The sequence below is a fragment of the Penicillium canariense genome, assembly GCF_028826845.1.
Source record: "Penicillium canariense strain IBT 26290 chromosome Unknown utg000008l_segment0_segment0, whole genome shotgun sequence".
NCBI classification, from domain to species: Eukaryota; Fungi; Ascomycota; class Eurotiomycetes; order Eurotiales; family Aspergillaceae; genus Penicillium; species Penicillium canariense.
In genome coordinates this window covers 948,637-969,774 of record NW_026622735.1, presented here as the reverse complement: position 1 = coordinate 969,774, position 21,138 = coordinate 948,637, and the positions used below count along the sequence as shown (strand labels likewise).

The window sequence follows — 21,138 nt, the reverse complement described above, 5'->3', positions numbered from 1 at the left end:
AACAAGCAGATCACAAGATAGACAATAAGAAAGGAAAATTCAGATGCTATACCTTCTCAGATTCCCGGCGTTTCCCCGACTCGACGATCTCCTCGTACCTATGTCGACGTCGTTCCTCCTTCTGCTGCCTTTGCAACCTGTACTCCTCCAGATTCGTGTCATCCCGGAACCCAGCCTCTTTGTCCGAACCATAATCATCCAGCTTCTCCCCTCCGCTGGAGCTGCGATGCCTGGAAGAGCGCTTCTTGCGTCGGCGTGTCTCCTCATCAACACCAGCTTCCGACATCGCGTCACGAGACGGGCGCTTCTCTAAAGAGGACGACCGGGACGAATGATTAGAGCGGGTACGCCCCTCTGGGGCAGACACGCGCGAACCGAAAATGCTGCGCAGGATGCTTCCACTCTTGTCCTTCTCCTTCTCATCCTTGCTATCCCTGCTGCGGCGCTTCTCGCGGCTTTCATCAATTCGGGCAGGGGAGGATGTGATTGAGGCTGTATCGTCAAAGTCCTTGTCACGCGACGAGCGATGACGATGCTTGCGTCGCTCAGACTTCTCCACGTCCTCGAGGGAGGTGATCGCAGATCTAGCATCATCGTCCACAGAGAAGGGATCACTATCATGCTTGGAGCGGCGCTTGCGACGTTCTGATTTCTCTCCATCTTCATACGAAGCAGCAGCAGGCGAGGATGCAATTGACGCGGTGTCGTCAAAGTCCTTGTCGCGCGATGAGCGATGGCGATGTTTGCGTCGTTCAGACTTCTCCACGTCCTCGGTGGAGGCGATCGCAGATCTGGCATCATCATCCACCGAGAAAGTATCACTGTCACCATGCTTAGAACGATGCTTGCGGCGCTTCTTATCCTCGACAGTCTCTTCGACATCCTCAAGAGGAGGCGACGGCGCAGTTTCACGCTCACGCTCGAGAATCTCACGAGAAAACTCATAATCATTACCACTGTGTCGAGATTTCTTAGACTTGCTCTTCTCGGACTCCCTCTCAGGCGGAGCAGAGAAGACGGACCGAGTATCGTCACGGGAACCATCGCGAGTCTTATCACCGCTATCGAAGCCACCAGGCATAGAAAAGACATCATTGTCGGGAGAGCTCTTTCGCGCGCTCTTGCCGTTCAACTGCTCAATGACCTCTTGGGCTATTGAGCCGCGGTCTGGCCGCTGGGAGAACGACACATCTTTGTTTTCAGTGAACGATTCTGGTTCCGCGTAGAACAATTTCTCCTCGATAACGGGCTCAGCAGAGGGCTCAATGTCCCGAGACTTGCTGGGCTCGTAGCTTTCGACTTCCCCTTCGACAAATCCGTGGGGTTGCTCGGGTTGAGGAGCCGCAGCCCACTTCGACAGAGGGGAGAACGTGCCCTCATCCTCTGATCCGGGAGGCGAGGTGCGAGTGTGATAGGTCGGATCATTGAAGACGAAGGAGGGATCAAAGCCAGCTGCTTCGGTGGCAGCAGCAATGGTGGCCGCGAATTCAATATCGTGACCAAAGCTACCCATGTGGCTGAGATCTTTGGGTGGCTCCTTCTCTGACTGTTTCATGGAGAGATCCCTAGCAGCTTCTTCGATCGGGGAATGCGGGTCTTGCTCGGAAGAAGATGGGATTTCATATTCATGGGTCTCATGCGGTCCCCAGGATACCCGCGAGCCAGTCGAAATGCGTTCGCGTTCAGGTTCAGGTTGAGGTTCATTTTCAAGGTCACGCTCATGCTCATTTTCATTTTCAAGTTCACGCTGCTTGGATGCTTCTTCTTCGTGAGTAAGCTCAACCGGCGCAGAAGGCGTGGGAGTCCCGCGCATAGAACCGTTAATGCTCTGCGGCGGCGTAGGATCAATGAAGTTCAGTCGTGGGACCGGCCACGGCAAATGATCACGGTCTTCATAAGGTTCCTGCGCAAACTGCGGAAGGTCATCACGGGGCATATCATTATTCTTTCCGCGCTCGCTGGCAGGCACCACTTCGACTACTTCAGGCCCTGCGGAGTCGCGACTGCGGTCCTGGTCGCCCGCATGTTGATCTGGGCTGTGGCGGAGTTCCGCGGGGGCAAAGAACTCCGCGTAGTCTTCGTGCACGAGAGCTGGGCGCGGAGACCGGCGAGTGGAACGCTTGTCAGGATCGGCGCTTGGTGATGAAGAGGCCTGGTCCACAGTTGGCTCCGAGGCAGTGGACTTGGAGATGACGGACGGCTCGCCGCGTCGTTCGGCACGACGCTCGGCGCGGCGATCACGGTGTCGCGAGCTTACCTCGGAGTCCTTATCGCCGTCCTTCTTGCTAGATGAAATGAGGGAGCTGGCGGCAGCTGCGCCAATGGCTCCGACGGCAGCTTCTTCAACCCAAGAGGAATCCTTCTCTTTATCGCTGTCGCTGCGGCGGTTGTCTTCATCGCGGTACTTGCGGCGCTCTCGACGTTCGCGTCGCTCAGCCTCCTCGCGAGCCAGCTCCGCTTCATGATCAATCAACTGCACAGAGTCATCTCGGCTATCATCCCGTGGTTTCTTGACGCGGCGGGCAAGGTTGCGTTCACGCTCAGCCTGCTCCTCAGTCAGATCGAAAGAAACCGAGGCTTGGTCCTTGAACGTAGAGCGACGCTTGGGGGTCGACGTAGAGTTCTCTTGCGTAGGGAAGACGGGCGTTGAGTCGCTGCGATGGTGCTTGCGGCGCCCAGCAACGCTATCGATCTGATGGGCGTAGGCTGCATCGCGGGCACCCTGGAACTGCGGGTTGTACTGGTCGTACTCGTTGGCAAAGATGGGAGGAACAGCAGGGGCACTGTAAGCAGGAATTGATCCGGGCAAGTTTCCTTGGGTAGTGTACACAGCCTGAGAAACGGGAGCGTACGGCTGCGGCTGCTGTAGGGGGATAGGGCCAGGTCGGACAAGAGGCGGCTGGTCACCGGACATCACGGAAGGAGACATCTTGGAAACGTCGAAACGAGACGGGTCAGAGGTGGGCACGGGATAGACCTGCTGAAGACTTCCAGCCTCGCTTGGCGGGCGGCTGTCGCGACGGCGCGCAACAGAAGCAATTGCGGCACCGCCGAGGGCGCCGGCACCAACTGCCATGGCAACGTCCATCTTAGAAGACTTCTTGTCCTTCTTTTTCTTCTTGTTGCCCCATCCCCATTTCCACCCGCCGCTGCTGTTCGAGTCGGTTCCAGAGTCAGCGCTGCTGGCACCAAAAGCCAGAGCAGAGCTGACGCTTGCCGAGGACTGGTCCTCCGACTCCGCATCTACCCATTCATCGTCTTCATTTGTTGCAGATGAGGTGTAATTAGAATGACGGGTCTCTCGGGCAGTCATTATCTGGCCCGTACTGCGGCTGTGGCGATGATCAGAGGCAGCAGCAAGAGCAGTCGCAGTTGCGCCCAGGCCAATGAGAGCAGCGTCCACATCCTCATGCTTCTTGCCTTTCTTCTTTTTCTGGAGCTTGGACGACTTCTTAGCGAAGCCTGTCCCAAAAGCAAGATCTGCATCAAGCGAGGACGAAGACGAGCTGTTGAAGGAGAAAAAGCTCCTCGACTTCTTTGACCGCGTTTTCTCCTTCTTGCGGTTCTCAGACGTCGAGGTGAAGAAAGATGTAAAGCCACCGACGGACTTGGCAGAAGGCTGAGAAACATCAACGAATGAGGCGCTAGACGAAGAATCCTTTCGGCGCTGGGCCCGAGACGGGGAGCGGCTGCGGGGTCGCTGGTGCGATTTCGAAACCGCGAGAGCAGCGGAGCCCACTGCTGCACCCAAGGCAGCCTCCTGCACGAACGAATGGCGACCTGATTGGGAAGACGATCGCGAGCGAGAGCGTGTCCGTCGAGAAGGCTTTCTATCAGAGTGGTGCTCTCGCGGAGGGCTGCGACCTGAGCGACGAACAACGCCACGCGATGTGTAACTTCTCCGATCCTCTTCGCGGGTGTAGGACGAGAGTCGATCACCCGATACATGGCCTGAGCGAACACTGTAAGAGTCATCGAAGTCCTTGCCAGCGAAAATCGACTTCGCAGCATATCCAGCCAACATGCCCGGCAGCCAGGAAGAGGACTTCTTCGAAGAGCGCTTGCGACGGCGGCTCTCGTCTTCAGAGGACTGGTAGCGGCTTAGCTTGTTTATTCTCGACGAGCCACCACTGCTATAACGATCGGCAGAATGGCGGCGCCCGTGGTAATAATGCTTGCGAGGTGCATCGACAGAGCTCGTGCCAGGCTCGAAGCAATACTTGCACACACCGATGGTTTCCGTGTAATCTTCGAACCGACCCACGCCCTCAGGATCACGCCAAAAGTCCACAAATTTGGAGAGAGGGCCACGGTGCCGGTGTTGAACGGCAAGGCCGCCGTGGGGATAGAAACCAGGGTTGTGGGCGGCGTGCGCAGCATATCCTGCCGCTCCAGCGGCGCCAGCCGCGAGTATGGCGTTGTTGGTGCCAGGAGTGTATGGGGGAACACTAGCCTGGGACGACTGCTCGTAGTTCTGGAAGGTGTACTGCGACGAATGCGTGGGGCTAGAGGAGTGGTGTTGATGGCCCATCATGTAGCCAGCCGCTGCGCCGGCAGCTGCCATGCCAACCCCAGCGCCAATGCCATGCGAATGGGGAGGTTTGCTGCTACTCATCATAGCCGGCTGCGAGTACGAGGCAGATTGATGATAGGCTGCGGAAGAGGAATGGGACTCCTCGGTGCTTCCCACTCCATAGGTAACAGCACCCGCGGCTGCAGCAGCTAGTGGAATTGCGCTTGCGGGTGAGGAGTAAGGCTTGCTGGGTTTCGACGGTTTACCAGGTTTACCAGGTTTGCTAGGCTTTAGAGGCAATGATGATGATCCTGACAGCGGCTGGATCGTTTGAGACGCGGTATGCTCAATCTCATCTCCAAAGTAGGCTGCAGCCGCGCCAACCTGTCCCAAACTGCTGGGCTCGGGAGGGGGGTTGGCCGACGACGATGCTGCCATCAAATGCGCTTGGCTATTCGGAATGATAGCAGGCTGGTGCGGCCGGATACCCGGCTGCTCAGAGACAGACTGACCCTGATCGCCATAGTAGTCTGCTGCCGCGCCCGCAGGGTTGTTGGGCGGGAAGTAGGGTGCCGCCGTCCCCAACGGAAACTGACCAGGGAACTGCTGCTGCACATGGGGATCGAACGGCGCAGGTGATGTATCATGGCCAGGCGACTGGCCAGGCGGGAACGAAGCAACTGTCGGCATCGCCGTGTCGTATTGCATAGGGAACTGCGAGAATCCCGGTGCCGCAATGTCGGCGGCAAACTGAGCGCCCGGGGCGCTGGACGGCATGGCCGTGGATATGGGTGGCACATAGGGATCGCCTGAGTGCGTGCGGCGCCGCTCACGACGGTCATGTTCTCCATCCAGATCATCATCTAGGCCGTCATCCGCGCTGCGGCGGCTCGATTTCCTCCTCTCGCGCTCGCGGCTTTCGGAGCGATCACGCTCGCGGCGGCGCGAGCTCTTGCTTTCGCGGTCGCTATCTCGGCGCTTGGGGGTTCGCTCGACGATTGTGCGATCGGGATAGTCAATGACATCGGGCTCGGCGGTCACGTAGGTCGATGCGACGGAGTCGCCGGCGGCGCTGGGCGGGCCGCGCTTGCTGCCAGAGGCGGACGGCGTGTAGGCCGACAAGTCGCCCAGGCCACGGTCACGGTCGTCACCCCGTGAGGACTTGCGGCTGGTGGAAGACTTGGAATCGGCCTTGCGATGGCCGCTCTTGGAGCTGGAGCTGGTGGACGCCGACCGGCCCCCGCCCATCAGGGCCTTGAACATGGTGGGCAATTATTCAGAGGGATGCCCAGACGGCACAGGCCACCATGTGGGAAAGGGTGGTGAGGAATGTGAGGGGGAGGGGGAAATAGGTGCCGGAATGTTGAGAGTCGAGATGGTGATTATGGGGGAGGTCGGGGAAAGTGGCTGGGCTGGATTGGTGGTTGTTATGGTTTGTTTGGGGGAGTAAACAACGGAGCTGAACCGTGGATCTTCGTCCCGGAAAGCCCCAAGCGGAGACTGGCACCCACTGGAGGGCTGGTTGCTACCCAGGAGATCGCACTAGCCCGCCTCGGACCAGGGTTCGAGGTTCGATGGAAAGACAATAGGGGCGGTCTATAGATCGTATCTTAATGCTTCACACAGTGACAGATGCAAAGCATGCAGATGTGAAGGATCCGACCTCCTTGACTCTGCAGCGGAAAAAGAGAGGTGAGAAATCTGCTGGTGGCACTCGATGAACTGTTCAGCGCTGAAGTGGAGCGAATCAAAACCGCGGTGAGGGCGACGAGTGCACGTGCCGCCAGGAGGACTAGGCTGGTAATTTTGTCATCCAGCACGAAACGGCCAGTAGCGCAAAACGGCCAGTCAGGGGCCTGGCTATGGTACGAATAAAGGATTTAAATCAGCATAAACTAATGATAGCAAAGCATGATATTATTCAAATATAGCCACTATCTTCGTCAAAAATTGCTGCAATGTCAATATTGGCACGCAGACAGCTCCTCGGCTTCAATTGCCAAAGTCTAACCTGACAGCCCTGTCACCAAAATAGAGTTGAACACCGCTGCATAAGGACCATAACCAAACCCCCATGGAATCCTCCATAAAAGCGCAAGCATAATAGTTTCCAACACAAAAAGCCCGCTCATATGATTGTCATAATCTCAGATCCCATAACCCACAGCCAATCATATACAATCCGAGCTACCCTAACCTACGATGTCCTTTAATCCGCCCGCATAAGTCTCTCCAACCGGCACCGCAGCGAATGCTGGAACCAAAGAGGATACCCCCTCAGCCGCTGTGCAATCGATCCCGCTGCACCAGGCACAAGCACATGGCCACTCTCACCCTTCAGCACCTGCTGCACAAGCGCCTCCGCCACAGTCTCTGGGTACAGCAGTGGATTCAAGAAGGTATCCTCGGGTGTGAGGTTGCGGATGAGCGTGGTGCGCGTGAAGCCCTGCGTGACCAGTACGGTGCGCACGCGTGGTGCCTGGTATCGGGTGACCAACTCGGCGGCGAGGCCCTCGTGGAAGGCGATGGCCGCCGCCTTGGAGGCCGAGTAGTCGACCATGTTCGGAGTGACGGTGTAGCCGGCCTGTGAGGCAACGGTGACCACCATGCCATGGTTGCCGGCGATAATGTCCGGCAGGAACTCCTGCGCTAGCCAATAGTGCGCCAGCGTGTTGACGTCGAACATGCGGCGGGTGATGGCTTCGGTGGTGCCAAGGATCGTCTTGCCGGTCAGGATGCCGGCGTTGTTGATGAGAATGGTCGGGCGCCCGAATGAGGCCCGGAGCTTGGTGCCAACCTCTGAGATGTGTGCAGGCGAAGTGATGTCACACTCATAGTAGCGCACGCTGTTGGGCAGCGTCTCGGTTGGTGGGGCAATGTCTAGAATGGCGACTTTGATACCACGGTCACCGAGTAGCTGGGCGATTCGGCGGCCGATGCCGCCGCTGCCCCCGGTGAGGATCACCACTTCGCGGTTCCAGTCGTAGTGGTCTTGGACACCGTTGTTGATGGTGCGCTTATCGAGCCAGGAGCCAAGGCGGCTCAAGACCGCGAGTGAGGCGAGCACTTTGAGGGCCTTGAGCAGGTGCGGCCGCGACTCGAGGAGCTCACGGCCTTTGACAGTGTACTGGGCCAGCGCCAGCAGCGGCACTATCTTCCAGGGACTAAGCAGGGTGTGGTGGAGCACGTTCCCAACCACGTCCGCCGTGAATCCTGGGTCGAGATTGTTAGCAACCCTCAGTCCAGTACATCAGGGAAAGATAGTGTCAGGATAGCATACCTTCTCTAGAGGGCCATTTTTTTGCTTGTGGGGTCATTTTTCAATGAGCTGTTAGATACGTTCAGTATGCTTGGTGTAGAGGTATCAGTGCATAAAGCAACAAAGAGAATTCGAGGTCCAAAGCATCGGCAGCAGCTTGAAGGAATGCAACGTCTGATATGCATGCTCCAGTGCCGGGACCACGTTATGCGGGGAAGCCGAGGTCCGCGCACAAAATGCATTTGATCCTGCATTGTCCATCGGAACGGGGGTATAACACCATATACCCTGATTTATGAATGGAATTAACCCGTGAAGAGATTACACTCTAATCAGATATGGGGTTTCTCCGCTATAGACAATATATTGCCTGATGGCCTGGCAATTCCCCTGAAAAGTAAACTTTTGAATGGAGTGATCGACACAGCCACATGGAAACCCCTGCAAGCGCATACTTCGATACCAATCAACTATTCCGAACATACATTCTCAGGCAGTCATACATGTTTATAGAGTAATAGAAGTCTTTAACAGCTGAAAGTAGTTCAGAATTGAAATTCCGAACTGATATTTTCATGCCTTGTCGACCGAACATATGCGGCCGCAGTTAAGATAAGAATAAGATAAAAGGTTTGCTAAGGAAAAAAACAAGAAAGAAAAGAAAATAAAATGGCAAAACGAAATGCACGCCCCTTCTCCCAAAGCAAAACAGAACCATGAAAACGTAAAGCCACCCATAAAGCATAACAACTCCAAAAGCGAGTCCTCTTGAACCACCAGCTCGAACTCCCAGTTAAAAACGCGCAACCCAGTTCCATATGTATCGTTCAAATCGCGTAGTATGTGTAGCATGTAGCCTGTAGCATGTAATCGTGGGAATCATTCTTCTGCATGGGGGTATGTATTTGCAAATGCAGAAAGCACAAAACGAGAGAAGCGATGCAAAAAATCAAGCGAGGGCAAGGGGAAAAGGATGTTTTTGTAACAAGTACTCCAATAATAAACAAAATCGCAAAAACAGCACCTCGGAGGGGCTGATAGGAAGTCTAGAAGTTATCGCCCCTCGCCGTAGGCCGCGGCGGTAGAGGAGGCCACTCGTGCAATGCCTTTAGCGGTGTCTCCAGATCAAATGGATCGCTGCGCGTGCTGAGGCGCGTCTTCGAGTTGTCGTGGCAGTGCGGAGACAGCCAGTTGGTGCGGGGGTGGGGGAAAGGCAGTGTGATAGTGCTCTCGTCCGGGTAATAGATGCTCTCGTACCTGGAAGTACGGGCCGACGAATCGTAGTCGTCGCCCTTGACGAACTCCAGCCCTCCCTCGCATGAGGAATGGGGAGAGTAGTTGGATACCGTGCACGAGGGTGGGTGGAGTTGGATGATTGGGGACACAAGGCCGTCTTCTGGGTCGGCGAAAGTATCATGCTGCTCTCTGCTCCGAGGGTACATCCTGTCGAGGGAGAGGTCTTGGTTGGATGCTGCCATGGTTGGGTTGGGGCGGGGGCCGGGTGGCATGGAGTTCCGGCTCGCCGGGAATATGGGGGCCGAGGGGATAGTGGTGCGTGCGATAGGGAACGAGGGCTGGCTGAATTGACGGCCATGCAGGCCACGAATGGAACTCATCGAGTCACTAGTGCGAAGCAATCTCTTTCCGGGACTACCTTGGCGGTGGACCGTACACCTTCGTCGCCTACGGCGGAAGAAGAGGAAGCATGCGAGTAGGCCTAGGGCGATGAAGGCGGTGCCGCCAACTGTGCCACCGACAATGGCCCCCACGTGATGGGAGAAAGATTTGTTTTGGTTCGCTGGGCCCTCGCTGTAGACTGAGCCTGAGATAATTCCTGCTATTGATGATGAGGAAGGCGAAGATGAGGAGGTAGATGATAAAGGAGAAGAGGCTGACGATAGGCTTGATGGGATGGGGGCTGTGACAATTTGAGGAAGACTTGACGGAGTCAGGGTGCTTGAGCTTGTCTGGGTGCTTGAGGTAGTGGTCTGAATGCTTGTCGTACTTAATATTGCTGTTGATAATGTGGTTGATGAGAACGTGCTGCTGGGGAGTGGAGATGAAGCCAAGGATGAGCCCACTGGCAGCGGGTCCCATGGATTCGTTTGGGCATCCGCAGTAGGGTGCCCGGAAAAAGGGAGCATCGGCTCCGGTCTCTCTGTGTAGGGAGAGTGGGAAATTGTCAAGTCATCCATGGGTTGTGTCGAGGGGGTCATTAGACTAGATGTCCACGACGGAGACGGTGACTGGGTTGTGGCGGGTAACAGTATAGTGGATTGGGTCATTGATGATGTTGACGTGCCTGGCTCCGCCATCTGTGTTTGACTCGCGCTCGACTGAACCGTGTCCGGTTGCACATATTCGGAAGAGCTCGTCTCTAGCTCCGGCCTAATCGTGCTCGTCATGGAAGTTTCCGTCGTCTCCGTAATCACCTCGGTGAAGACATACGTAGGATGAACCGTCTCAGTCACGACCGATGTGATTGCCACGATACGAGGCAGTGCTGAATCCGTATGCGTCAGCTGTGAACGCGAGAAGGCAGAACCCTGCGCTAGCGAGTCCGTCGACGAGGCATTCAACATGTCGTCCAAGCCCGCAGGCTGGGGTCCTAAAGGAGCAGCAAGATCAAGTCCGTGCTAGCTGATGATGGATGATCAGAGGAAAAGCAGCTGGTGGGAGGTGGTGGGCGAGACATACAGGACAAAGAACGGCCTCGAGTTGAAACTGCGGGGGGCGTCAACAAAGCGAGGTTCGCATCGTGGGCTTGTCTTTATTCCCGCCCCAGCGCGACGACATCCTTTGTGGACCTGCCTACTTCCCAATCTATCTGGGGCCCGCGGCTAGTTTACCCGTCTAACAATGGACCACTACCCTTCTTCGGGACAGACGGTGGCATCTGGGCCAGAGGGAGGAAAATAGCAACACATCACGTCAGTTCCGGCCCCGGCTTGCTTTATACCTCCCGAGGGCGCCGACAGCCCCTACGGTGCCCACCATCATTCTTGTTTCCAGGGGGGACATTTTCCGTTTCAAAATTCAAGCTGGCGCTTCCAACGGTCGGTGGCTCGGTGACTCGGTGGCTGGGAGTCGGGAGGAGAGATCCAGCGCTTAGCGGGATGCTGTCAGGAGTGACAAGGTTGCTCCAGGATGGAACTAGGAGGTGCATCTGGCCCCTGGCGAGCCAATCACTGGGATCACTCGGTCGATCCTGACCAGTGTCGGAACTTCTGTGCTGCTACGCCTGACCCTCTGCAGAAGTCACGAACATGCTGTGGAGCGCAGGGGATTGGATAGAGTCGCCTTCACGGAGAGGACTGAGGCCCTCCACAAGGTTTCGGCACGGCGACGCCGCATTCCTCATTGATTGATATGCTAGCTATCTCTCCTCGCCTTCTTGATTCCCCTGCATTGACCATCTATCTCTTCCCATCTGAACAGATTTTCCAGTCGGTTCCAAACTCAGCACCTCATGAAGTAGCAGGAAGATCGACAATTGAGGCTTGCACGGAGACCATACCCCTTCATCCTCGTGTCTTCACATCCGAAACAAGTGGGCGGTTTGAAGGTTGGCCGTGCGAGGCAACCCAAACTTGCGAATTGGACTGATCCAACCACGCCGTTTCATGTGTGGAGCCACTTCCTCCATTTGGCTCACGAACTTAGTGAACTAGTTAGCTAGACTCTCCTCCTGCTAGCCTCAGTCTCGCCCGTCTGGACCCAGTGAGCCTGCTGGGTGCGTTGCTCAGGTTTGCTCCCACGATCCGAGCCAGAGTGGTTATTATTACTTTTAGTATTCTTATTTTTTATGATTAGTATGATTATTATGATTATCGTATAATTGCCCCTTTTCTATCTATGCTGCTCCCTTGGGCGGGCGGCGAGTACCCAGCGATGACGGAGGAACCAAATTCCCCACCTCCCCAAAGTCCCCAAGCCCGTCACACTCCATCCGGAACGTCTCTGTAAACATCTTCCCTCTTCCAGCGTCTCGATTTCGTCCCTCGTCCCTCTGGTCTCCCCCAGAGCATGTGATAGATTCAATCCATTTTCATTGCTAGGAAACGATGTTCGGCTGGGGTCCTGGGCTGGGTAAGTGTTCCTCTCTACTCACTCCAGCACCCCGGGCTCTCCAGGTGTCCCACTGGTGGCGGAATGCCGTGCCTGGGACGCCCTGGATTCCCCGCGATCGGACCGGACCATCCATTGACTTGAAGCAACCAACTAACCTGCGCTGCTCAACAAACAGCCGTGCCCTCGGCCACGGAGCCTGAGAAGGAACGCAAACCACCTTCCAACCCGACCCCGCTGGACTTCCCCGTCTACAGCCTCCCCGATGTCGTCCGCGACGATGCCGACTCCACCCTCACCGACCTATACGGCTTGCTGGCCTCCATCAAGCGGCCGCATGATATCTCCCTTGACCGCTTCAAGCCGCTCAATGTCCATGTTGACGCCGACGTCAACGTGCGTCACATGTTCCCGGCCGATCAGGCGCAGTCGCTGCCCCCATTGCCCTGGGAAGACGAGCCGGAAACCCAAGCCACCGCGGCGGACGCAGGCGAGGACCAAGATCAGGCGCGCCCGCTTATGAGCAATGGCCTCCCCTACCCACCCAAAAGCCGCTTCGAGGTCCTGGAGAATGAACTGCTGCTGGACAACGAGGATACCTTCCGCGAGGTCGCGCGGCTGCCGCCCCGCGAGGGTCGTGCCCGCGTACGAGTGACGCAGTCCCGGAAGTTCTGGACCGGCCTGGAGCACATGGCGCAATACTGGGACACCAGTCTGGATAACTATTTCGAGCGGCCGGCGACGCCGACGCCGACCCCTCCGGCCGAGGGCGAAGCCGCGGACAAGATGGACACGACCGACGCAGCGGCAGATATCGGCGAGCCGGGCCCAGCAGAGCCTACCATGGACGTGGACATGGAAGGGCACGAATCCGAGCCCCAGGCTCCCACACTATCCAATGGCAGCGTCAACGAGAGCGAACACCAGCTCCCCCGCCCTACGGTGCATATGTACACAGGTCGCCGCATCGGCGCCGGTAACGAGATGCCGGACGAAATGCGCGATGAGACGATCCGCGGCTTCATCGAGATGGCCGCCTGGCCCTTCGGCTGCCAAGTGACTGTCCCACCCCTCCCACCCCGCCTCACAGTCCAAAGCCTCCTCTTTCCCGTGCGGCAATCCTTTCAGGCCGCGCGGTCCCCGCGCGACCGCACCATCGCCCGCAGCGGCATCCTCGAAGGACCCGTGCTCATCGCGCAATGCCGGCCCGAGATCGGTTTCCGCACCACCGGTGACGCCCCCGGTGCCGGCATCGGTGAGGTCTGCGATCTCTTCCGCGAAGTGGGTGGAATGCTCCTGGCGGCGCAGGAGCGCGCGCGTGAGGGCCTGGCCGACATACGGCCCGGCGAGGGAAAGTGGTGGACGTTGAGGCCACGATTCGGCGGGGCGCCGAATGACGGCATCCTCGATGATCTGGTCAAGGGCGCGACCGGGATGCCGCTGCCGGACTCGATGCTTGAGGAGAGCAAGCCGTCGTCGCCCGCAGAGGAGGTGGAGAGCGCGCGCAAGCGGCACAAGTTCGAGCATCCGTTCGTCACCTCGCTGGCGCGCCGGCCAAGTGCCATGCGAAAGCTGTCGAGCGGGGAGAAGTGGAAGATTTTGCAGCCCGGACCGAGTCTGTGGGATAAGCGGATGCGTTACATGGCGATTGGCAAGGCGAAGGAGAGTCCTTTTGATGATGTATGAAGCCCGCACCTGACTTTTCTCCTTCCCCTCCCTCCTCCCTTATATCATCGCCGTGAGTCGATATGAGGACTACCACTAACCAATGTTTTTTTCCTGGCAGATCTACATGGTCTCCTCCATCAACCACCACATCTCCATCTTGCACCTTCGCGTCCACAGACGCTATCTCGACGTCCTGACCAAGGGGGACTCCGACTTCCCTCCCGACTCCGACTCCGACCAGCCCTGGCATGTCCTCAAGCTGCAGCGCACCAGGTGGTACGATCTGCTCGACGGGCCAGACCGCGTCGAGGCGCTGAAGGGCGTCTGGGCGCTGTTCCACTACCAGCTGCGGACGACGTGACCAGCACGAGCAGCAGCAGCAGCACAGTGATAGAAAATCTGATTTAGAATCTGGCATTTCATTTCATTTGATTTTCTAAGCGACAGATCGGGCATTGAGTGGGGCGGCTCCTGAGCATGAACCTGTATTCTGGATGCGGTGCATCGTTTACATGGCGGACCAGGTCAGGGATGAGATGGTTGTCGTCTGTGCATACGCCCAGGAGAAGAGGCGACCCCTGTTGACATGCGGTGACATGCCACTTGCTCCCCTGGGTCGGTGAGCGTGGCGAGTCGAGGGTCTTGTTCCTGGTCCCGGATTCCGACGTTGTACATACAACGCCGGGCCTCTCTACTTCAATATCAGAGGATTTGGGAAGACTTTCGTGGGGCTTGGTTGATCTGCGTACCGTCCCTGCTCGGCTTTGTCTGTAGCTCGTAAGGAGTAGAGCTGAAGATGATAGAAGTAGATAGAGGGCTTTCGTGTATGTCTCTTCTAGAGATGGGTGGAGACGCAGAAGCGTTGGTGTCCTGTTGACTTTCCTCCTTGCGTTCCTTTCATCCTCGTTCTCGCATTCCGTTCTGACCTGCCCCCTCACTTTCCTTCTGGTCTTCTATCTTCTCTTTTTGAAAATTCCACGGGCTCTGATGGCCTTCTTTCTGGCTATTCCCCTCGTCTAGTCCCTGTTGCTTTGCTCATCCGGTACTGATATTATGCTACTCAGTGCCTTTTAAGGAGGGCTATCATCGCGGGTGTAACATTTCCAAGTGAAAGCACATTTTCAAATAATAACGCGTTCGTCTAAATTACACAGAAAAGGTATTCCGTCGCTTGTGTGAACGCGAACATCCACAGACCTCGCCCTGAGTAACCAAAGCTCGTACATCCTGTAGCACAGCCAGCTTTCCCAGAAGTAGCCATGCTGCTGGAACCCTCGGCGCATCAAATAACGACGTGGGCTGCGAGTATCTCATCATCTCGTCAATCATTATATCACTATATCATTGTACCATTGTACCATTGTACCATTATAGCCTGTCTTCCCAACGAACGTCCCGGCCGTATCTCATATCCGAAGACCTATCGCACAATAAATCTCCGTACCGGCAACAAACCACCGTGCGAGAGGCCACAACCAGCCCATTCTGGTGTATCACTCCCATATACACCCCCCGACACGTACATTTAGACTTTGTACATCTACATTTACACCGACCCATCCGTACCTCCCTTCATACCGCGTATCTCCCATACACACACCCGTGCAAACGTCCATCAACCCTGTCCGCTCCGTAGGCTATCGGCTAAAAGACCAGCCCAGAACACCTCAAAAGTACCCATTCACATGAGAAATTCGCTAGCGCCCCAAGCCCCCAAATGCCCATCATCCTCCCCAGCAACCCCCGATCTCCCAATTGCACTGCACCACACCATCTCCGTCCCGATCCACCTACCAGGCTTCGCACGCCCCCATCGCACCTTCTGCCAGCCAAAGCCGCCCCCTCAAAGCCAAACCTAATGTGCCGACCCGACAACCGTCATGACGGAGTCCCTCGGCCAACGAGCGGATATCGCGGGTGATCGGGCTTGCGGCGCTGAAGTGACTGGAGGATAGGGCTTCGAGACCCCGTGAAATGTGATGCATCACGCGGTGGAACACGCCGGGGATTGGATCCAGAAGGAGAAGAGCGTAGCGAGGTGGGGGGGGAAGGGGGGCGCTGAGGCCCCGCCTAACGATATTATTATTTTCCGACACGCAGTATACCGTTGCCCTCAAATTACATTTCACGGAGCCTAGGGCGAATCTCTGGAGTGGCTCCGTGCACTGTACCCTGGATAACTAGATTGAGTGGGCCATGATTCAAGGCCCGGCTTGACACTAAGCAGGGGCCTCCCGACCCGTCGGGGATGAACTAGCTTCTCAGTAGTTATTACGGGTTATTTTAGTATTTTCCAGCGTGGACTGAGTCGCTGGCCACCATGTGGGGCACGTTGCAGGCCTGCTGGGACGGAAGCGACCTCTCCCCCCGTAACTTTCCAGCGTACGGGGTTCGCTTATCGAGACCGGCGGTCTGGGTTGAGATGTGTCGCTTCGAGGGCCTGAGAACAGGCTTTACTGCAGAGGTATGGGATGTCCAGCCAGACGGAATAGTCGGTCTGATCTGGATCTCTGTGAGGAAGGTGGTGAAGAGGCGTGAAGGGGAGGAGAGGAGCTGGCGGCGTTTGCCGGAGGACCTTCGTTGCGGGATGGGCTGGAAGGTTTCTTGGCCTGCCTTCTGAGATATCAAAGGGCATGGGTTGAGAGTGAAGAAGATGGAATCGGACAGAATGGCTGCAAGACGGCTTGGGTGTATCCTAGCTTTCAAGTCATCATAGTAAGGGCTATTCGGGAATGGCCAACCATTCCCATTCTATCGAGATATCCTTGAATCCAAGGTGCAAGCGAGTTGAGATGATAATCTATCACTTGATCATATTTCCACCCCTTTGGACTGAATCACAAAAGGCAACGACTATTCCCTGGGGGTCCGCATCACCAACCCACAAGTACGCACATCGAAACCTGGAGCCCATGTTCCCAAACACAATCCAATATCCCATTCTACAAGATACCCCGTCCCAAAGGCAGGCAAATGTTTGCTGCCACCCTCGACCTGGGGCGCCGCCAACGGAGCCTCACCCGTATCGCCGTCCCGGCCAATATCCGCAGCGCTGCGCGTGGCCATCACATCACACCGACATCAGGAGAACAGCCACGTTTGCTGACCGAGCCCATGGCAAACACGCTCAATTTAGAATGAAGATCAATTTCCGGGAACGACGCCAAGAATTGGCTAAACTGAATTCAATATAGCTTGCTCACTGGTTCGGATTCCGCTGGTATGCTTCTTGCTTATGTCCGAGATACTGTACCCCGTACCCTGTACCACTTCAGACGCACGATCCACTCCGTTCAGTGGAGTTGAGTCGGCCTGCCATGTGGCGCAAGGCACTTACGTAGGTATAGACCGGAAGTACGGAGGATAATTTCCTTCGCGCCGTGCCCGGATATCCCGAGGACCAGACCTCGCCGAAACACGCGTAGTTTGTACCTTTGTTGTCGCGCCTATCTCCACTACCTGATCCTGGCTATTCCCAAGGAACCTTTTGGTGGAGGTTTGGGTTTCCAAGGTTGCGATCTGAGCGGCGGGCTGGTGCTGGTGCTAATGCACAGGCGATCGCCCTCTTGACTGCCCCCAGCGTATGGGCACATGTAATCCGTACAATTCCTACAAGGGATCTTGGATCTTGCCATATGAGGGAATGCAGTAGTGCCGAGGTTGTTGACTGGAGACTGGAGATCCCTGCAGCACGCTCGTTGCGGAAAGCCGATCGTCGTTGAATCAGTCCGATGCATGGCTTGCGTGAAGAATCTGCAGCGACTGCGACGCAGGCTGTCTCGAGGGGTGGGCGTTTATGACTTTCGTTTTGTGCCTCACTTCGGCAAGGCGCGGAGACCGGTGTATGGTATACAGTACAGTAGCAGCAAGAGATTGGGGAATACAGTTACGGGTTAGGAAGTGTTAATCTCCATACCTCGTCTTATGACTGGGTATTGAAAATCTCGGGGTTTGCGAGATTGCTACGTCGGTACCAAAGCAAATACGGAGTACTCAACTCACATTTACCGTACTGATTAGGTAAGTGATGAATGCAGTCCAAATGCTATTCTCCATTCTCAATACAACCGGCTCGCTCTGTATTGCTTTTGCGTTGTCTTTGATGGTTCTCATCTGGTCTGCGCCTGTCCAGGATGGGAAGTTTGATTCTAATGCTTCGAGGTTGGGGTCCTGCAAGATCCCCGATCCGGTTCCGAATTAATCCCGCCCAGTCGGACTCCCCTTGCATGGGGCAGGTGGACAGACCAGCCGTTCCTGCACGTTGAATATTGTGATGAGCGTCATACTGTACATTCTTTGCATACTGATATCTCCGCCCTCCTGTCTCGGGATATTACCTTCTATTTGACCGTTCTAATTAATCCCGCTGCTTTTCTGGCTAGAGACTCGATCGGAGCCTTATTTCTCCGTGCTAACACACTGTGGGCTCCGCACCGGGGACCGACCTGAACACGCTGTGAGTTTCCGAGTGCATCGGTCTGAGGGCTCGTCCGTACAATTGTTGAAAATCTCAAAATGACCTTTTTATTCTGTCAGTTGACTCTTCTGTTTGGGGGAGCCCCGGCACGAAGAAATCATATTAGTCTGCCGAGGTGCAGTTCATCTAGCTAACCTCAGCGGATATATATTTTTGTGACAGCGGTATGGGCGGCAACGGCAGTTTAACGGGATACATACCACCTTCTTGGAAAGCACACCAATTCCCCCAAAGTACAAGAGAAAGGAGCACTGCTATAGCGCCTATCAGATATTTCCGGAGTTCACTAATCCATACCTCCGACTCTCCCAGTGTCCCCTACGCTGCCCTTTAACCATCCGGAAACAAAAGAATACTAAAGTACCTAGGCACTGCCATGTTTGCTTAGCGCCATGCCTTTCCCATTACGTACCATCAAATTCCCAAGGATACGAGGGCACTTGCGAAAAGCGAGGTACTCACCATCTCAAAAGCCTAATTAGCCGTCTCCAACCAGTGATTTGCAGAGAATCGCACAAAAAGTGAGGCGCCTTCGCACAAGCCCCCTACAAAAGTACTACATTCACAATAGTACCGATTAAACCCCACAGCTGAGGTAATGACCAAAGTACACATTACACTTGCGGTCTGCTGTCTCTGTCTCCCTTCAAGTGGATTGTTCACCTCGCAAGCCAGGCCCAGCATATATCCCGAACCACACAACCACGATGGAGTACTCTTTGTAGGGTTTGATTAGACTACAACCAAACCACATGGTCAACGCAGTCCACATGGATGGAATATGATCTACCAGATCCGTTGGTTGTTTCATTTTGTTTCGCCATGGTTTTAGGATGGATGAGGATGGATGAGGAGCTTTTGTAGGCCCTACGATCTATGTCATCGTCACCACGCGACGTATCAGTTTCAACGTGTCGCGTGTGAGTGCGAAGTAACTGTAGTGACGAAGCCGTCGCCAAGATTACCACGGTGTGGTGTGCCCAGCCAAACAGCGTGCGAGCGGACCTGCGCTGTGCAAGATGTATACATCACATTTTGCGGTGCGGGGCACGAGACAACAGGTTTATGCGGAGCGATAGCCCAAATACAGCACGTATACCGTAACATCTACAGTATCCTCTTGTCAAGCTACTGTAGGACGCAAACCTGGAGATCAGATCAAGGCGGACCTCGCAAACCAGTACGGAGTACTGGGCATGTCGTATTCGAGCTCGTGCTGAGCCGCACGGTGTACAGTGGGCTACAGACCCTGGGCCAGAGACTCGGGTCCGCGGAAAAGACGGATGGTTCCTCTCGCACGCCCATCAAACAAGCTCAGGGCAGGTCCGCGGTCCGCTCGCACTAGACACCGCTTCCATGTTCCTGGACCCAAGCCCCCTCTAGGCGGCTGGTTCCGCTATCACTATTGGCAGGGAGTATAGCTTGTGTTTTGAATTCACCGTACAGCATTCCGTATCTGGGAAGTATGGGGATTGCACTACATACAATATGCTGGTGTGGTCGCAGTGCGCCCCCAAAGGTTGGAATAATGTCCGTATTGATTTATTCAAACTACAAATATATACTGAGAAATGCTCCAATTTCCCAAAAAGACAAGGTGCCCGAGTGGTTAAGGGGTTCGCCTGCTAAGCGGATGGCTTCGGTCGCGCGTGTTCGAATCACGTCCTTGTCGCATGTCTTGTTTTTTGTGATTTGTTTTTGATAATTCTTCACGCTACAGTAGTCAAATCAGATGCTGACAAACTCGGTGGACAGCAGCTGAAGCTCTTTCTCTTAACCGTGGATTCTCATGGCCCAAACAATTGCCCCGCCGGCGGCCGGCTCCACACCCCAGCATTCCCGGCAGGCGATAACAACACACATGGAGAGTGTGTTATGGACTCGGAAATACCTCCAAGCGCTTGCCGGGGGGAATATTTGCGCGACTGCCATGGCCTCCGGTATGCGTCACCCTCGTGACCTCCCTTGATTTGAATTGGAAGCGGAAACATGGAGTTTGAGCAGATCCTTGACCTGCGGCGGCATGACTTCCCGGAAGTATTGAGATAAACAGGCTAACACGCTCGATGAATCTCCAGTCTGAGCATTCCAGTCTCCCCATTTTCGCCCTCCACTCTACTGACATACGGAGAGAAATGATTTGTCAGGGACCAGCAGCAGCTCGGCCCTGCTCGACCCTGATCGCCCGACCAAGCGACCAGCAGCACGTCACTGCTTCAACCGCCACTGCCGCAGCATCTCCAGCCAGCACTGCCGGCTCTGTCTTGGTTCGACGCTAGGACTTGAGACCTGCCTGCCGTGCGTAAACCACAGGGGTATTGGAGTTAGACTAGATGGAGCTCTCCTGCGATGACATCCAGTTGAGATTCGACGGGCCAGCCAAACTGTGCTATACTGTAGATCATCATCTCCACCTCTCCCACCTCGACAGTATGGAGTAGGATCCATTCCACCAGCCAGTCCCGTGAGCCCCATGCATTCCTGCGGCCCACTTGAGCACAGTGGAGTTAGCCTCACTCGCATCGCACCAGCATATCTGAGAAGTCCGGGGTGTACATGATGCCCGCATCGCCCTGACCAGGGCGACGAATGGATGGATGGATGGATGGGGTTGGGTAGTCAAATCGTGCTATTGGCGGCGACATCTATCCACACGTAAACAAGACTTGCCGCGCCAGGCGGCGCGGCATGTCCGACCAATCTGCAAATGAAATTGCGACTTCCGTGGACTTGCTTCCACGAATCTGCCCCTCCGAACCCTTCCTCCAGTGAAGAGAGTAAGCAGGTACTACGATGGGTCTGTCCTGCCGCGCAAATGCAGTACCCTGTACAGTAGGAGTCACCACCATTCTGTACCGTTGCACACTTGCCATACCACACCAAACCAGCCCTAGAGCCTCAGGAATTTCCAAGGCCTGCTGGCCCACCAGCTGGCCCACCCCTTGCGTGAAGCCTTGAACATCGACAGTGCGAAACTATATCGTCACTAGACAAGGAACCCGTCCTGCGCGACGTGCAGAGTGCAGGACTGCTGTACCGGGGTGGCGGGTAACCAGCGCTGATATGGAATCGGACGCGTAGCCCGAGCACTATTGTGGTGGTTGTTGGCGCTGTTGTTGGTCCTTGTCTGCGAGATAGACTTTGTGAGCTCGG

At 55.6% G+C, this 21,138-nt stretch overlaps 5 protein-coding genes across 5 annotated transcripts; 1 reads left to right on the top strand and 4 right to left on the bottom strand.

Moving 5' to 3' along the window:
* Positions 1–46: 46 nt before the first annotated feature.
* On the bottom strand, positions 47–5,776 carry lah (involucrin repeat protein; the record flags this gene model as incomplete). Its single annotated transcript, XM_056692429.1, has 1 exon — positions 47–5,776. One exon carries the CDS (start codon positions 5,774–5,776, stop codon positions 47–49), a length of 5,730 nt encoding a protein of 1,909 aa, XP_056538386.1.
* A 946-nt stretch (positions 5,777–6,722) lies between these two features.
* Positions 6,723–7,830, bottom strand: N7482_010304 (short chain dehydrogenase/reductase family protein; the record flags this gene model as incomplete). The annotated part of the gene is made up of 2 exons (XM_056692428.1): positions 6,723–7,726; positions 7,794–7,830. The coding sequence occupies 2 exons, from the start codon at positions 7,828–7,830 to the stop codon at positions 6,723–6,725; spliced, it is 1,041 nt and encodes a 346-aa protein (XP_056538385.1).
* Positions 7,831–8,818: 988 nt separating this feature from the next.
* On the bottom strand, positions 8,819–10,354 carry N7482_010303 (uncharacterized protein; the record flags this gene model as incomplete). Its single annotated transcript, XM_056692427.1, has 1 exon — positions 8,819–10,354. The coding sequence occupies one exon, from the start codon at positions 10,352–10,354 to the stop codon at positions 8,819–8,821; it is 1,536 nt and encodes a 511-aa protein (XP_056538384.1).
* A 1,482-nt stretch (positions 10,355–11,836) lies between these two features.
* N7482_010302 (uncharacterized protein) lies at positions 11,837–13,869 on the top strand (the record flags this gene model as incomplete). The annotated part of the gene is made up of 3 exons (XM_056692426.1): positions 11,837–11,861; positions 12,019–13,520; positions 13,627–13,869. 3 exons carry the CDS (start codon positions 11,837–11,839, stop codon positions 13,867–13,869), a joined length of 1,770 nt encoding a protein of 589 aa, XP_056538383.1.
* Positions 13,870–15,791: 1,922 nt separating this feature from the next.
* N7482_010301 (uncharacterized protein) lies at positions 15,792–16,574 on the bottom strand (the record flags this gene model as incomplete). The annotated part of the gene is made up of 2 exons (XM_056692425.1): positions 15,792–16,203; positions 16,390–16,574. 2 exons carry the CDS (start codon positions 16,572–16,574, stop codon positions 15,792–15,794), a joined length of 597 nt encoding a protein of 198 aa, XP_056538382.1.
* Positions 16,575–21,138: the final 4,564 nt, after the last annotated feature.